General features: G+C 37.6%; 1 protein-coding gene across 1 annotated transcript in view; it reads left to right on the top strand.

Annotated features, from left to right (window-relative positions):
• Positions 1-18,625, top strand: part of IQCM (IQ motif containing M) — a 116,050-nt gene that overhangs the window by 57,569 nt on the left and 39,856 nt on the right. Inside the window, 1 exon segment of the mRNA XM_066996739.1 lies at positions 953-1,087. Within this exon segment, the coding sequence (XP_066852840.1) occupies positions 953-1,087 (135 nt within the window).

Raw genomic sequence — 18,625 nt, 5'->3', positions numbered from 1 at the left:
CTTCTAAAACATAACCTATATCCTTCTGAAAAAGTGCGTCCTTTTCCCAGGCTGAATAGCTCCTAACATTACTGTCTGATGCCTGAAAAGTTTGTACTACTCTTCATATTGTGGTGAAATGCTGGTCAGTGGTTGAGTCACTGATGCTTTCAGTAGAAAGACTTCAACTTATACTTTCAAAGCTTCTTTGTTTGTAGATGTGATAGGGTGTTGCAGCTCAATGTATTGTCCTGTGTTGTTGTTTTGTCTTTGCCTTCAAAAATCAGGGTGAAAAGTCTGAGTTAAAAGGCAGAAGCTGTTTTTCTGAAATGTTAAATTGCCATTAATTTGCTCTTCTATGATGAAGACAGAAACAGGCATGTTCTAGATGTTCGTGCATAACAAGGAGTGTAATTTGATTTATTTCTGTTAACCCTTACAGGAAAACTAGTGGTTCTGGTGATAAATAATAAATTAGCTACACTAGTATGTCTCTCAGGTAGGAAGATTTCTGGCACCAATTCTGAAAAAATCTTTAACTAGGTAGATCAACTGGAGTGTTCTGTGGACATCAGAGTAAAGAAGACCAAAGATTTTCATTTTTAATCTGTACTTTTCCCTCCCTGAGCAATGCAAAAGAAACCACATAATTTCTTTAACTGAAACTATATTATTTAATATATAAAATTTGTCAAGAAAATAATTGACTGTTAGCCCCCTACTATATGCCCTTGTTCTTTTCTAATTAGCCTTGGTAAGGCATCTACAGAAACTTCTATTACGATATTGCTTGGGACAATGTCTTGAGCACATCTGCCAAGTCAAGAAGAGTACTATTAACTACTATTAGCCTACGTTTCCATACATAGTTTATCAAGAACATTAACTTGATTCTAAAGAAAATGTTTCTAGAAAAATCAGTGCCCAATAACATATTGTAAATGTGTATCTCATGGAAGCTTCTCTTCTTCAGTTTATGAAGCGATGTTTTTCAAGAGAGAGCTTGACAAAAAGATGGACAGAAAGCAGTTATCTGAATTTTTTAGAGACTGTGGATATTTTATACCTGCCAGTGGAATACAACGGGTCTTCCAGCTGGTCTCTCCAGGTAAGCTGTTTCTTAAAAATGCTTTGCAATGGTACAAAAAATTCTACTGCAGATGTTGTAGGCTTTGGGTTGTTTATTTATATACAAATATAAATAGCTTCTTTATACAAATATAAATAGCTTCTTTATACAAAGAAGCTACTACTCTTAAAAGCATAGTCAAGACAAACCCTACCTGATGTTGATGTTCTTTTTCAAAATGGGCCATTTTATCTTTATACTTGAAATAAAGTAGATTTTGTAGAGTTGCACTGTGTCTAACAATGCTGGACTACAGTCCCATACTGTCTTGAAATGTAGTAAGAGGGCGTAGAGCAATTTTGTAGCAGGTTTGCAGTTGCAGGTGTCTCCAGGCAAAATATTAGCCTTATTCCACATTTTGTAATGTCAGTGGTGTTAGCCTTCCATCTCAGCCCAACTGACTTTTAAAAACATTCTCAAAGGAATACATTCATAGTTGAATGTAAATAGAACAAGACATCATGAATCAAGGTATCGTACCGTAAATAGGAGAGAGAACATTGCTCTTTAAAAATAGAAATAAAGTTGTAATCAGTTAAGCCCTTCAAATAAACCTAGACTCATCTTCCTTCTGGCTTTTCTCTTTCCCAGGGCAGTCAGTGGGAGAGTCTACAATGCTCTGCTCTTACTGCAGAGCAGCAGTGGCTGCTCCTGGGTGAGACTTATGTAGGCAGCCTCACTGGACATCTCACAGGGTGGGGTGGGAGATGCCATTTCCCATTTCTCCTCTATGGTAGCACACTCTTGTTTTGTACTGATATACACAGGTGCTCTGAACCAAAGCTGGCTTAAGCATAGATTAATATTGCCTCTGTGTCTTCTTAAGTTTAACATCCATCCCAACTGCAGATTCTTGCAGATGGTGATCTTCTTTGGAGACTACGTTTAATTTCATGTACCAGCATTTGGAAAGAATAATTTTAAAGTGCAACTTCCTTTAGTGAGAGAGAACCATGTTTAATTGGTGCTTTTGTTTTGTTAATGGCCTACATGCGGGTTCTTTCTATGATTTTTTTTGCTGTCTTCCAGCCAGCTTTCTGTTCAAGCTGCATCTTTGAGAGGAAGGCGGTCTCTCTGAGTGTCTGACCACACATCATACTTGCACGTTAGGCTGCTTCTCAGTGTTGGCTCCTAGCAAATGCAATTAATTTATCATGGAAAATCATGTATTACATGTCATTTAGGTCACATTCCTAAGACAGTGTGAATAAGACCAGGTATTTTTAGTCATTTGCTCAGTCCCCATCACTATGGTAACAGGAGATTTTGTGACTGCAAGACAGATTTCTGTCTTATATCCTAGATTTGGGAGACTATTGCTACTTTTTGCTATGTTCACAGAGTAGGAAATGTTCATGCTTCCCCACTCATTATTTAATTTATTTAGTGTCTCTTAGGTATGAGGTGTTATCAAGACTGGTTCACTTATTTGAGGCAGGGTGTGGGCTTCTTATTTATTTCAAATTCAAAACTCTCTCAAATTATGAATGTATAAATGATGAATAACTGCTGAAACATAAAGATGTGCTTGTGTCTAAAGGGCACCCATAAAATTATTTCTAACAAGAAAGCATTTTGAATAAATGGCACTTATCTATAAAGTGCCCTCTCTTTCTCAATTTTGTAATACAAACGTCATTATTTCTGAAGATAAGTTATTAATAGAGTACAACCTTGCTAAATTGCCTTGGAGAGACACTGCAACTGGCTGAATGTTTTGAATTGCTTAATATGGATTTGATGCAGCTATCTCCTGTGCCAATACAGAGCATCCCATACAATCAGACTGCTTATTCAGGAATGGGACTATAAGGGATGTGTCTCTGTATATATGTGTGGGCAGAGTGGTAGAGAGATCTAGTAATTACCATATTGAGCTTTTTGAGTGATCATTGCATCTTTTATGGCCATGTTACTGATCCATGGAAGGTTAAAAAAGAGAAGTACCCTTGCCTTATGACTATTTATTCTGAGCATGGGGGGAGAAAAAGGATTCAAATTTTTAAATTAAATTTTTTCTGTCTCATTTTACTTTTACTGTTGCCTGCCTGCCTGCTTGCCTGCCTTCCTTGCTTGCTTGCTTGCTTTCTTCCTTCCTTCCTTCCATTTTGTTCCCCCAAAATGATTCTAAATATTACTAAAAGAACAGGACCTGTAAAAATAAGTACCCAGATGTTGAATGTCCTGTCACCTTTCCATTTCCAGTAATGAAATGGCGAGTACTGTCTTTGGCTAAGAATAATTTTGACAGTAAAAGCTAAAGTCTTTTTTATTTTATATGTTCTCTTGAGAGTTTTAATTACATCTGCATAACTACAAATCTGATTTGTATGGATCTGTTTGTTTGAAGCAGTTTACTTTTTGTAAAAGTTAGACAGTGAATATAAGATAGTAAAATTCTCATCAGAATAAAGCAAGAATATTTGTAGCAGAATGCTAATATGTATTTATATAACAATGAGCTTGCTGTCAAAATAGAAAAGTAGACTATCCTTTGTAAAGTACCTGCAATGTGAATTAGAAGTACCAGGTAGAACAGAGAAAAAAAGAATGTATGGATGGCTACTAGACACAGTGTTTTGAGTTGCTTTGCTTATACAAGCAAAGCTAATAGAATAATTTGACCAAATGTGACAATAGCGATAACTCTCTTGGGAACTAAATAAGGCATTGGTACCTGGTGTGAGCTTATGGGTGCTTAATGGACACTTACAAGGAAAGACATGTTTGTGATTTGCTTTTGAATTCTGATTTTTAACCTCTGGGAAACAAAGCGAGCTTCCTTTAGATCAAATGAATTTGACCAGGGGTGATTCTCAAGAATGACATAAAACTGTTAGAGAGCATCCAAAGGCAGGCTGCACAGGTGGCAAAGGGTCTAGAGGGGAAGACGTATGAGGAGCAGCTGAGGTCCCTTGGTTTGTTCAGCCCAGAGCAGAGCAGGCTGAGGGGAGGCCTCATGGCGGCCTGCAGCTCCCTCACGAGGGGAGTGGAGGGGCAGGCGCTGAGCTCTGCTCTCTGGGGACAGCGACAGGACCCAAGGGAACGGCATGGGGCTGGGACAGGGGAGGGTCAGGCTGGGGGTTAGGGAAAGGTTCTGCACCCAGAGGGTGGTTGGGCACTGGGACAGGCTCCCCAGGGCAGTGGTCATGGCACTGAGCATGCTGGATTTCAAGAAGTATTTGGACAACGCTCTCAGACACAGGATTTGATTTTTGGGTGGTCCTGTGTGGAGCCAGGAGTTGGACTCATGATCCTTGTGGGTCCTGTCCAACTTGGATATTCTATGGTTCTTTATCTTGCTCCACACAGTGGGAGGAAAAGTATGTGGCGGAGTTACTAGCTAACACATTGCTCACTGAGTAGTTAAGAACTGACTAGGATTAATCAAATGGTTTTCTGTCAGTGGTGAGGTTTAGCTGCTGGTTTCAAGAAAAAGCCAATTACAATTAAGGTCATAGTACGGTGGTTTTTAGATTTCATACACAAGTAATAATGCTATTTCATCATATTTCATAACAATTTGTGCTGCTACTTATTGCTGATGAGAGAAAACCACTGCAATGCTGCTGTACCTTGTTTGAATAAAATAAGAAAATCAGAGGTAATTAACCAATCTATTTTTTGGCCATATGTTTGAAGTATCCATTGAAATTATACACAGTAGTTCTGAAAAATATGTCTATAAATGTTTTTCAGAAAGCAGTGTAGTAGACTGTTTAAAAATACTTTTTTTCTCTGATTGACTCAAAGTGCTATGTGTCCTACTCAGGTAAATATTTACACTGAGTTCAGTGAAACTATGCACGCATGTAGGTTGGATACTGGGACTTGTAGTTATTTCACTTTTAGATTTGCTGAAGAGTCTGGCAATAATATTTTGTTATTTAATTCGTTCTGCAGTTACTGGAATTACTACTGTTAATGCTGGTTGAGGCTGTGAGGTACATAGTTGCGATCTGATCCCAGTACCTTTTGTTAGAGGCAAAATGTTGATGGCTGCAGCATACTGGTAATTGGAGTATTTTCAAATGAAATGTAAACACAGTAAGGATTTTCTCTACAATTGGCCCTTCTAAGAAGCCTGTACTAAAAAACAGATTTCTACATCTTTGTATTTGTGATCTTGATAACTACTCATGTGTTTATACAAAATATTCAGTGTTTAGGCTAAGGATATGAAACATCACATATTCTACGCAAATTTGAATCACTGCCTATAAGCCATCTCAATTTATATCAGCCTTGCCTCATGGCTTATTGTTCTGCATTTACAGAAAGGTAGTAAACCATCTCTTCATTTAAGTACAGAAGTGTGCACAGTACTGCAGTGGTTAATTGGCAAATATGGCTTGAATTTGCATATATTAGTGGAAGGAAAGTTTTCCTTTTTACAGGAGCTTTTAGGTTGCAAACTGGTCTGGCTTGATTTGAAACAACTAATGATAGTGCAAAACAATGAGCTCTAACAGACATGTCAAAGCAATATGTCTTCATTAAAGTCAATGCCAATTCCCTATCAAGCTCCAGACAAAGAGGGGGAGAGACAGAGAGAGAGATGCAGGAGTTCAGAGTTCCCTGGAGAATACTTCCCTGCATGAAGTTGATAGAGGGTAGCAAAGCAGTGTGACTGCCCTCCTCACAGCTTGTGGTTTAGAGCTTGACTCATGCTGAACCTTCATCATTTTTCGGTCCCACTGGGCCATTCCATGATAACTAGTGCCTGTTACTGGGGTTTCTGGAAAGCTCTCATATGTTTGGAGGTCCAGCTCAGAAATGGCACTGTATGACTCTGAAGCTTTCCCCAGTGCACTCTGCAGTTATTTTCTCGCTCAACTTTTTCCCACTGTGGTTCATATTTGTGACATCTTATGCATAAATTGTTAAAAATAAACAACACCTAATAGCAATTTCTGTTGCAATGATGCCAGAAAAGCCTTATTTATAGAGCAGGACCCTTCTGTGTTGAGTTCTGTACACATTCTGAAGAAAAATATGCTTCCTGCATCACTGATAGGAAATAGCCTCCTAAAACTGTTTATTTGTCATTAAACAAAATATTACAGGATGAGCAACAAGAACCCATAAATACTGTAAAAGGAACAGAAGTGTAACAGCTCTCATGCATCTGGTAAAACGCAATACTGTGTAGTTTCGTTCACAGTACTGTTGTTTAATAATGTTCTCCACACCTATGTGGTAATGAGTCCTGAGGCAGACATGGACTACCATTCTGACCATTTAAGCCAAATATAACATCAAGAAATTGAAATTCCACCTTGGAAGAACTCTATGAGTGAGTTAGTGATAATGAATAGAAGCATTAATAAAATGCCTTGCTAGAGCTATTGCAAAGCTTTGCATTTTCTACGTAATAGTTGCTGGATCAAGGCTAAATAAAAGCCTGATCTAATGATCCCTTCAGGCCTTAAAGACTGTGGGTCATTCACCATCAACTGCAGCAAAAGCAAATAAAATCTGTATAGTATGCTCCTCACTCTGATGCCTGATTCCCTCCCAAAAAATTTACAGATTAATATGAGCTTAAAAGGTTTCAGATCTCCCACACTGCTGGAACGTTTGTCAACAGGCATGCAAAGGCCCCTGCTGGATCCAAATGCTGTCTGATCAATGCTTGTCCACAAGCATCCTTTCTAACATACCACACACATACAAACATAAGCCTGTGTTTCCCTCTCTTTTTCCTTTTAAAGGAACGTAAATTTTGTGCTTAAAAACTTAATTTGATTGAGTGTTTTGCTGTTAGCATGTCATCAGTATGCTCTTCCTGACGCTGGCAAATCGGAACAGGAAATTCTATTTGGGTTACCCGCACAGCCTGGAGTACTCTAGGCCAGCCACCAACCTTGTTTTAACATGATTAAAATGTTACTTCTTTTTGACAGTAACTATAGTCCAAAACATCATTATGGATTTATTAAGATGTCTTGATAATAAAGTTGAGACCTAAATAAAACAAATGACCTATTCAGTTGATGAAGAGAGTTTTTGCTTGTCTGTTCACATTTGGCATGACATTTAGAATTATTCTAAAAAAAAATACTTTGAAACAACAATGCAACTATCAGAGAAGGAAATTTTTGCTTTAAATTCTCCTTTGCTGCAGTGCCTACAGAATAGTTGGCAATAGTTGAACTAGTTGTATGCTGACACTGCTGCCTGTTATCCAGATTGATGCTGTCTAATTTATATTCTCCTGTCTGTCTCTTCATCTTATACCTGAACTATAAAATCTTGGACTGCCTTTTTGTTTCATCTGTGTTAGAGTCTGACACGGAGGGTCCTGTTCTGCACCTAGGGCTCTGGAGCACTATCCTTATACAAATAGATTGTACAAATGCTGATGCATTGTCAAATCTGCTTTAAAGAAAGTTGGGGAACTTTTAAATTTAAATGATATAACTTACCTACACCGTATTACAGAATCACAGAATGGTTGAGATTGGAAGGGACCTCTGGAGGTCATCTAGTCCAACCCTTCTGCCAAGCAGGGCCACCTAGAGCACATTGCACAAGATTGCACACAGGCAGGTTTTGAATATCTCCAAAGCAGGAGACTCCACAGCCTCCCTGAGCAACCTGTTCCAGTGCTCTGTCACCCTCACAGTGAAGAAGTTTTTTCTCGTATTCAGCAGGAACTTCCCATGTTTCAGTTTTGTGCCCGTTGCCTCTTGTCCTGTCACTGGGCACCACTGAAGAGAGTCTGGGCACCACTGAAAAGTCTTTGTCTATAGACAAAGTCCTTACATTTGACTGGTTTCCTATGCCAGACACCATCTTCCACCGCCAAATATATGAGGAGGGATGATACCTTTCACTGTGAATCCAGTGGCAGGTTATGAGTGGGAGGCATGACACAACACAATTGCAGTACTTAACCATTACTGTATGGCCAGTGCTGGAACACAGACCAGTGTCTATGCTGGTCAGACTTCTGGGAACAGCTGGCTGGAGATTAGGCAGACTGGACTTTATGTGGGCCAGCATTCTTCACTGCACGTGCTTATCAAAAATTTGTGAGGCATCACCTCTCAACTGAAGCTTAGGATGTTTTTTTTTTCCTGTTCTCTGTAACAAGGATACTGTTTAGGATCACTGCAATAGAGTGGCTTGATCAGGTTGCCCATCTTCCGTCTTAGCACTTTGGCCTGTCTCAGGCCAAGAAGGACAATCTCACTAAGCACCTTTCTTTTACACCTGGCAGTTTGAGTTTTCATTAATGTCACTACAAGGAATTTGTATTTTTATATAGATATTAGCAGCTTAGTTTTCTAGTACATTTTTACGCAATAACATCAAGTGCAGTTCATTCCCTTGATACAACAGCATACATTTTAAAACCTTTTTAAAGGTATAAGCAAATTAACATGTTTGCCCCACTGAAATGCTGCTTTGTCTATTTTACATTTTCAGACTCTTTATCTAGGAGATATTCCAAATCACCAACTGGTCCATGTAGGTAGTCCCCTTTTCATTATTATGGACCAACATGAAAAGACTGCAGCAGTGTGTACTTGCTGATTTGTCTCCAGCTCATCCTTATCAGTGTCTAGCCTCATCTTTTCTCTTAGCTGTAGCTAGATTGTATTAATCTGTTGAAATCTCTGGCTGTTGGCACATTAGTTTCCACACTAAGTAAATAAATGAAGTCCCTTCCACTAAAAGAACTCATCAAGTTCCCTTGTCTTGTAGGGGAATTAGCTTTTTTAACCTTTCCCATGTAGGATTTAGCTTTAATTCTTTAATTGGCTGAACAGTTCTTGAAGGCCCACCAGTATTGATGGAGCAGGTTCATTGCTTCCTATGTCTGAATGGCAAGTGTACCTGACAGAACAACTCAGGATGACATTTACCCTTTTTGCAATTGCATTGTTATCTGCTCTTCCAATTGTGGTCCTCTATAACACAACAGACTTTATGGCTGCCTATACAGTTTCCCCAATTTTTGAGCTCTTGATTATTCCTTTCCAAGTTTAGTACTTTGCGCTTATCTCTATTGAATTTTGTCTTATTGATTTTGGGCCTTTTCTCCAATTTATCAAGATCATTTTGACTTTGAGTGCTCTCCTGTAAAGTGCTTGTAACTGCTTCTAGTATATTGTCATCTACAAACTTTATAAGTGTCTTCTCTATTCTATGACCTCAGTCATTGTTAATGAAAACATTGAATAGAAATGGACTCAGTACAAACAGCTCTGAGATCTCACTTTATACTTCATCTTAGTTTTGACAGGAAACTATTTAATGACCCTTTGAGTAGGATAGTTTTATCTCTAATAAGAAAAAAATGAATTAGCAGAAAATATGTTCATAAAGATTAGGGAGCTATTAAGAAATTCACAAATTCTAGCATAGAATAGCAGTATATGGGAGAGAAATTAATTTGTTGCTACAAATATGTCTATTATATGATTTAAGAAAGTTTCTTCTCCACTAAAATGTGAAGAGGTTTATCACTGCAGTAGTCTGGGTCAGAAGGATATGGTTTAGGTTTCTACAGTTCAAAGAACATCTTGCTGTCTGTGAGGAGATGGACCATATAAACTGACTTAACTATCACTCCTATTAAAATATATATTACAGTATTTATATTTTAGCATATGCGTAGTACAATATATCTATAAATGTATGTGGGTAGGTGCTATAGAAAATGTAAAAATAGAAGACCTGTAATGTATCTTGAAAAAAAAAAAGGAAAGGAAAAGAGATCTATATCCAGTGAACAGAAATAATTTTCTGAATAAATCTGAATAATTACTGCGTCCATACTCCAAGATCTCTTTGACAAGGTGATGGATGTAAAGATCTTAAACATCTAATTTAATAAATATGAAAGGAGAATCATTCTAATATGCAGTTTATGGATTAATTTACAGAATATATGGCTTTAATCTTTTTTGCTGATTTTTATCCTTACTTTCAAAGCATAATATTTTTTTCCAATACTGCATTGTTATAGATAAGTATATATTATTCTCATTTGTTAGATGGAGAAATAAGAAAAAGATTTTAAATGGTTTGTCTCTTATCATATATTGGATTAGTGGTAGAAGTTTAGCTAGAATTGTTTGAAGTTGGCTGACAACTGGTTCTTCCATGGTCATGAGATAGATGCATATTCAAAGAAGCATCTTATATTTTTATCTATCTGTCACATATATATGTGTTTGCACACTCACACTTAGCCCTCTTCCCCAGACATATACTTAAAATTTTTGATTTTAATAAGATTGTTCTATTCTGTCATCAGCTTAACACTTAAATTTTCAATACTTTCTTAAACCTAATTCATATTCACAGAATTCCTTATGTGTGCAAAGCTAGTCTTTGCTTCCTACCACAATGTAGATTATTTGAATAACAACTTTTTGTTATTTAAAACATCCTTTTGCATGACCCTGTAATCTGTTTTTTGCATTTTAAACTCTCTCAAGTTAGATGGCATAAACTTGAACAATCACCTGGTTGACATAGATATGCTTCATTTTTTGAAGAATAACCCTCTAGAGAACAACTTGCCCACCCTTCAAACCTAAAGCAAAAAATAATTTTAAAGCAAAATGATATTGTGCGATATCATCACATCAAACACCTGTGATACCAACAATTTATGTTGGTATAAACCATTTAAGTTCATTTCCAGACAAATATCTTGAAGTTACAGGTTGTTAAGATTCTGCCCTTTTCAAAACTGGTTTTAAAATGACATATTATAATTAAAGAGCTTTATAATTAGATGAATTCTATTATTTAGGCATTCTGTGTATCAAGACTTACCAAGACCTTTTCTTTATTTCCTATCAGACTGTGATCTTTTGGCATTCTGTTTTGTAGTATTCCTCAGCCTAGAAAGTACTTAATTTTTTTCCCTAAATTATCTTCTGCATTCTGTTCAGTAGAAGGATTAAATACTTGTCTGGTTGTCATCTGTTATAGCTGCTTGTCCAAAACTGACACAAAACATCCTCTTTAACCATATGACTCTCCTGAGAATTACCAGTCCTCTACGAGCATGTGATTTGGCTATCAATGTTTGTGTTTCTCCTGAAGAAAACAGACTTGGTTGTCATTTTTGATGATGAGTAACTTTTATAACTATGTTATTTGGCTTGCTGTGATTACATTTTGGTCTCAGTTCTGTTATTCTATCTGAAATTGAGTTTTACTGTAGTCTTGTGTAAACTAATATTTCTCATATTTAAGCCACTGCTAATAGATTTCCAAGTCCACGTGGAACATCCATACACAGAAGTGGAATTTTGAGAAGCTCACAGATCTGTGTTTATGCTGTGTGTCAGATTATGGTGTGGTACTGTCCAAGACTGTGGACCCTGGCACAACTAGGGCAGAATCAGGCCTTTTGTGAAAGCACTAGGAACAAAAGTACTTATTACACTGGTTCTTCCTTTCCCTTGAACATGAAGTCATTCAAGCAATACTTCATGCAGAGGAAATCTACATGCACATTTTCTGTTATAAAATACATTGTCAGAGATACCTGAACATAATAAGTCGTGAAATGTACTGGCCACGAATATAATTATAGAAATAACAGGGAAAGGGGAGAATGTAGATAACTACCAAAATTGTGTGAATATGAGTGTAACAGGGAAATCATTTTTTTGGTGCAAAAAGTACAAAGTTCAATTTGGAACAATATGAAATTCTTTTATTCTTCTGAGTTCAGCTAGTACGTAATTAAAATTTACAAGAAATATCACCCGCATGACATTTCAGCCCAATAGTGAAACATTTGGCATAGTAGCATATCATCTGCTATCTTTAAAGACAGGAAGTTTATTAAGTTTTGGAGGATCTTTGTTTATAATCTTGGCTCTGCCAAATGCAAACACCTTCCTAATTATCTTCAGTCTTCATTTATGACCTAAACGGGTTTGAAGGCATATAATTATCTTTTCATCCCAAATCTACTGACAGTGTTTGTATGTATACCCCAACAAGGAGGTATTGAAGCGCACAGGATAATTTTACTTTTTTTTCTACCTTGGTGTAAAACATCCATCCTTTTAAATGAATGTAATGTTGAGGTAGATCTTTTCTTAAATGTTCACAAGGAATAATTTGTCATTGTGTTGTTGAAAACCTGAGATGGAACAACCTGTGTAGTATGTTTCCCTTTGTTACCTTAGGAGATGTATCTCATCAATGTTTTCCATTTAACCCTTCCCTAAAGCATGGTATGTCCTCAAAAGAATAGATTTCAACTAGCACGATTTTTGAAAAAAAACCAACTGTATACTGTATGAAATATAAATATGTAGCACTTGCTTAATTACTGAAAACTGTGTAACATTTCAGGCTATCAGAAAGGCCATTTTAGAGTATGGTGAGCTTTGGATGCTTTTACAGAACATTAAATACAAAATCATATTTTAAAGTATGAGCCAGGACTGGCGTTAGGACTTGGTCTCTTCAAAAGCACTGGCAAAGTTCTCATTAACAGCAAAGTTAAATGATTAGGGGATTACGTAAGAAACTCAAAGATAACTCTCATGTACCATCTATATGTTCCCCACCACCCTGCTGTCCTCAGTCAACATGGGAGATGAGGTTAATTTATGTGAGGTAACAGCTGAAACTGAAATTCTGATGTCTTTTGTTGGTTTGTGTCACAACCTGAGTGTTATTTAAACATTTTTTTTCTTCATATTTAATAGTGGATAATACTCTAAAGGCCTCTTTTAAACAGCTAATGTTCCCTTTGGCACTGAAATCCACTTACCTTAACTGACTTCTGTTATACTTCAACCTGATTCTCAGAGTCACAATGGTAATGTTCATTTTAATGTCCCAATAGGCTCTTAGTATTCATCAAATATTTGATTTACATTTTCTAATAAGGTTTATGGAATGCAGAAACATGAAACCCATACTCTGCCATGATTCTAACTACCATGTCTTTCATTAACATTGTGAATTATTTCTCCCAAATAATTAAAATCTGTAATTGAATATACTAGAATAATTTTGGAAAATTAGTTTAATTATTCCAGTGCTTCTATTTGGAAAGATCACATTATTTATAAAAACAGAATAGGCAAATATGGATTTACTTTCCCAGTATCCTGTTGTTTAAAGTCACCTTTTAAGAAAACATATATACTTGAAATGCATATGCTTGTTAAGCACCAGGGTTACGATACAGATGTTTTCTGCTGTAGAATTCTACTGAAAAAAATAATAATTAATTTTCATCTCAGAATTATTTCAGCAATTAATAAGTGTGTTCTCCTCTTTAGGAATTTGTGGTGTGTGATTTTCTGTATGCATATTGTAATATAGAAAGTATTCTCTAACTCAGCTAGCTGTTGTATATTTAGTGACAGTAAAACTGAGTACACAAATGAAGCATGTATACTATACAAAGTATTATTTATACTTGAGAAATCACCACACTGTATACAGAGACAAAAGTGCAACTGAAATAACCAGAAATTGAATTGAAAGGGTTAAAAATTCCTTGCCTCTCCGCAGTTTTGGAAGTATACTGTTGCTGTGCGGGCAACTGCAAAGACTTGCTAGAGTTCATCAGTGGCTTCCTGTGCAAGAAGCTAAGGAGGTTTTTGATTTATCAGGGACATGACCAGAAAGTCTGAAAACTGTCCATAAACCTCCGAACAGCACTTTGCAGCTGCTGCTGCAACCTCTTGGGTTGTGGGACTGAGTGGTGTTTTGGCCATTATAAATGGGGGTGGGAAGTATATTGAAGAGAGCAGAAAAATTAGGCTAAAAGAAAACCTGGCCTGGATAAACTGTAGGAAAGAGAACCGGAGTGATGGAGGAGGAAGGGGAGATCAATACAAAGAATAAGACAACCTTGGTAACTCAAAAAAATGAGACAAAAAAATATCTGTGTCTCTAGCTGCTGTGGTGATACCAGTCATTTCTTTGGCCTGATGTCAAATGGTGCCAGCTGGGGGCTTGCTCCCAGCAATCGTTGTATCGGAATTTTCTAAGTTACTAGGCTGATACAGCATGAGCAAGCATAGGACACACACAGCTATACCAACGCATTGCTTCCCTGTCTAATTTTGGCTACACAGACGGCTGGCAAGCGAACGCCTTCCAGGCTGGTCATACCGCCATATATAGAAGCAAAGGCCTCACAAACTGCACGTTCCAGTTGTGGCAGTCCTTGTGTGGCACATTTCTCTTGTGATGCACCCAGCACTTCTCACAAGCTGAACCGATTCCTGTATTTCTTTCAGTATGGTTTGTAGTGCTAAAATTACAGAATTTTAAGTGACTCATGTTTGTGTTCCTTCAGGTGTTGCCTCTGCCGCGTGATGGAATATAGTTTATATCACTGCCTGTGCTAGCTCTTGAACCAAAACAGTATCACCAAGTCAGCACACATGCAGATCTTAATTAGCCTTGCTGACAGATGTGACTAATTAGTCCAGATTTAACACAACTCTCGCCATGCTTCTGGGAGCTGAGCTGGTATTGCCATGTGGTACTGTGTCAGCATGCTTGTTCAGTCATGGGGGACCAACGAGTGGGCTGGGTCACCAGCTACTGCTCCCACTTTGCGAGACCTTATGGCACAGAGGTGCTTGGGCTCTCACCAGGTTTAACCTCAAGGAACAGACAAAGGTGTCTTACATGGCACCCTTCTAAATTTTGTTTCCACACTTAGCCTGCCAACATTTTGTGTTCTTCAGTTCATGTCAGAGAATTTTTTGTTCATCCAGACACTTGATCTTTCCATTCTTCTCTGTCTTGCTGGCCTGCGAGGTAGACCTGCAATGTCAGAATCCCCTTTCCAGTCCCAACAGGAGCACAGGCCCTGTGGGGACACTACTCATGAAGGCTCCTGGCTTTCATGGTTTGCCTTAGATGTCGTGAGGTAAGTTCTGAGAGCAGAGACAGTGAGCAGGGCAGAGGGGCAACTGCTGGGCCAGGCACCTGCCAGGGATGTTGTTTACAATATCCTTCCCAAACCCAGTATCAGGAAAAGTGGAATCAGATGTTTTGTCTAAAGACACTTATTTTCTATGGTAGTGGTACAAGAGAGAAGGAACAGAACCTGTTTGATCCTACCTTGTTTCAGTCTGCTTCAGTTTCAAATCACTGGCTGGTATTTTGTCCCCTAACCTTACTCAGTTTCATATGTGGCTCCTGCAGAGTGTATGAAAATGTTGCTGACTGCAGCATAGGAAGGACAAATAAAAGCCATGTGAGGGGAAGATGGGGTATATAGTAGGAGAGGAATAGGAGACTATTTCACTGTGTTCTTCCCTCCAGGCAAACAATGTTAGGTGGTTGAATTGCTTAGTGAATATTACTCTTTTCATCTGGTCTTTTTCCACACATTTCACCAAACTGAATAGTGATTGTTGTTAATAAGTGAGATTTTAATAGGTCTTATAAAAATATTCTTCCATGCAAAGATTGCTGATTTGGCCCGAAAAGCTATTACAACAGCTGCATATAAACATTTTTTTTTTTTTGAGAGAGAGAGAGAGAAATACTAGAGTTCGGACAGCTGGGGCTGTGTGTGTGCAGTGAGGGCAGAAAATGGCTTTTATTGTTGTCCTGTTGTTTCAAGAAAGGTGACCATTGAGTAACCTAAGAATTCTTGGAGCTGTTTAGCACTTTCTCTGTTCATGCTAGAGAAGGATCACACATATACTGCTAATGAGCAGAATGCAGCTTTATGAATTTGTCTGAATATTTTCCCTGAGACAATTTCCTTTACTACTGAAATCCTTGGCAGAACCCCTCCCATTGGTTTTAATGAGGAAGGATTGGACCTTTAATAAGCATCATAGTCACGTAAGCTTGGGATTTGTTTTTTTAGCATCATGCTTTTTAAGTGATTTTAGTTACTGCCTGCAGTGTATACAGCTGTGAACTTGGATAATAAATAAGGATTATTTCTATGAAGAAACCTTTGGCAGCAATTTTTGCTTTGCTGAGGTAAGCTGTTAGTCATCTGCCACCAAAGGGTAATCAGCTAGATTTTAAATATTGCTGTGTCTTTCTACTTTTACTGTATTTTTGATTAGTCAATAAATATATGTTCAGTCTATTTCCAAAGCCCAGCAATCACTATAGAGGCAAGATAGATAGCTGAAAAGAAACAAACTAACAGCAGCTAATTGTAAAGCTTTTGGTTGCTTTAAGAAAAGGTTGGCCTCACACGGAAATTAGTGGAAGGTGGTAAAACTTCATTATAAAAAAAAAATCACAACCAAAAAATTGTGTTGACAGGTGGTAAAGTGTGTTCTCAAGACTGAATAAACTGAAACTAGAAGGGAAGACAGGAAAGCTACAGTCCCTGATATGAAGGGTGAATTTGAGCTTGAGAACCCTGCAGGCAAACACAGCTCAGATTCAAGAACCTAAATTTAAGCTTTTAAACCCATATTTAGGAACCTGCCTGATTTTCAGAAGAGCTTACTACCCAGTCAGGGACAATGTCTTGTTTAATAAAATAAATACAGAGATTAGAGAAGAATCACGGTTTTCTATTCTTCATTGTTGTAAAAATAATTCAGAGCCAAAAATCTGTACCATCCTAAATCTCCATATCTCAAAAAAAAAAGTGCTGAATAAGTCTAAGAAGAAGTTATTATTAAATGGACTGTGTGAGTGGAAGTGTTAGGCACATTGAGGGGAAAAAAAGGGAATGACCCGACAAGGTTAAGCAACAACAGACGTATACTGGCTTACAGGTAGAAAGTAAAGAAATAAGCAGTTTGGGTTCTTACTCAGCCAAAAAGAGAGTTTGCCTGTGATACATTGGCTATATTCAGTCATTGGATACACCTCAACAAGGCATCAAAAAAAAGTAATGGCTTATCCATGTCTATAGAAATCCTTCTGATAAATAAGGAACATGGTGTATCAGCAGGTATTTTTCTGAAACCTCTGCTATTTTTTATCTGTGATATGGATGCAGATGAGGATGTGCACTATGCAGATGATTTTTTTGTTCAAATCTGGTTTGAGTAAACCTCCAGTTGGTATTTTAACTTGTAAAGCTGATAGCTGGGATGCAAAATATTGCTTCACCTCAGTACAAGTCTTTCCTTAAAAAGATTTCATTCATCATCAGGATCATACCTGTTATCATGTAGCAAAGCCTTTCTCTTTTCCACCCAGTTCAGTATGAGGAATTTTCATTTAAAAACAGAAAGGTAAATAAATAAAATAAAGAACTGCTGTTGCACAAAATAGTCGGGTTTGATTATGCAGTTATAACAGATATAAAACTGGGAGCACTTTAAGGTCCACGGATAAAACTGTGATGAGAAACTGATCAAATATGCCACTTCCAAGATGTCAGTCAAGTTTTCAGTGTAGGTATGGATGTTCGCAGATGTTCAGCTATTGATTTTCCAGCACTAAATCTTCACTAGTGCATAAGCATCTATGTCATAACAGTATTTCAAATGATAGAATTTAAGGTTTCAGTTAGATGACAACTTCTACTGCATGCCACTTTTTTCAGACTATGCCAGTTTTCAGGAGAAAGCTGTCTCCTTCAGCTCTTTGGGCTGTATTCAGCCATTGGCTATACTTCAACAATACATCAAATGAGTTGTGCAATCTGAGCATGGAAGATGAACTTAGTAAGAGTTTGCACCACATTGTTCATTTTGCATATCCCAGTTGTTCTGTATCTGTGGAACGTAGGAGTGCCTTAGAGGACACCAGCAGGTAATAGTAGCCCAAACTGTGAATCTGTAAACTGTCTCTGTTAGAAAATAAATGAACAAAAAGCAAAACAACAACAACAAAAACACCAAACCAAAAGAAACCAAAACAAAAACACAGCAATAGTCAGAAAAACTGAAACACCTAAAAAGTTGCAAAATGTGTTACAGCCAGCCAGTGCTTACCTGTCACGGACAGCAGATAAACATACAAAAGGATTAGTTTGCAGCGAGGCCTGGGAATTAGGGCACAAGACCAGAACTGCAGAAGTCTGCACATTATGCCCAGCTTTACTGTGGGCTTGCTGGGCAACCTGAATAGTTGTTTCATATTTTTGTTTCTTCCCAACACTCTGTCTCAGCTATTTCTGAGCTGTTGTGACAACGAGGAAGTTGATGGAAAATCAAGGTTTGGACCATAAATGCCCCAGGGCAGAGGACCATCCTGTGTGATGGTACAATGTCTGGCACGATAAGGCTGGTATCTCCATGGGGGACTGAAGGCATTACTATAATGTAAGTATCAATGTTTTAATCACCTGCCTTATTTCATCTGTTATCTCACAATTGTTTAGAGTAATTTGGTCATTTGTTTCGTTTGCACGTTTAATATGGTCCCAGGGAGACATCATTGGATTGAAGTTCAGGGATTATGAGGACCTGATTATTTAAATTCCCTGCACCTGTGGGGGTTTCTTTTTGATATTGCATGTTTCAAACTGAATGTTCACTAAATACAATGAATTTAAAATATGGAAAAAAATGAATTAAATGAAAACATTAGAACTGCATCTAAGTTTATAATCAGCAT

Source organism: Anser cygnoides, chromosome 4 (genome assembly GCF_040182565.1).
Source record: "Anser cygnoides isolate HZ-2024a breed goose chromosome 4, Taihu_goose_T2T_genome, whole genome shotgun sequence".
NCBI classification, from domain to species: Eukaryota; Metazoa; Chordata; class Aves; order Anseriformes; family Anatidae; genus Anser; species Anser cygnoides.
The sequence above is the reverse complement of the archived record's forward strand: the minus strand, read 5'-3'. Positions and strand labels throughout refer to the sequence as shown.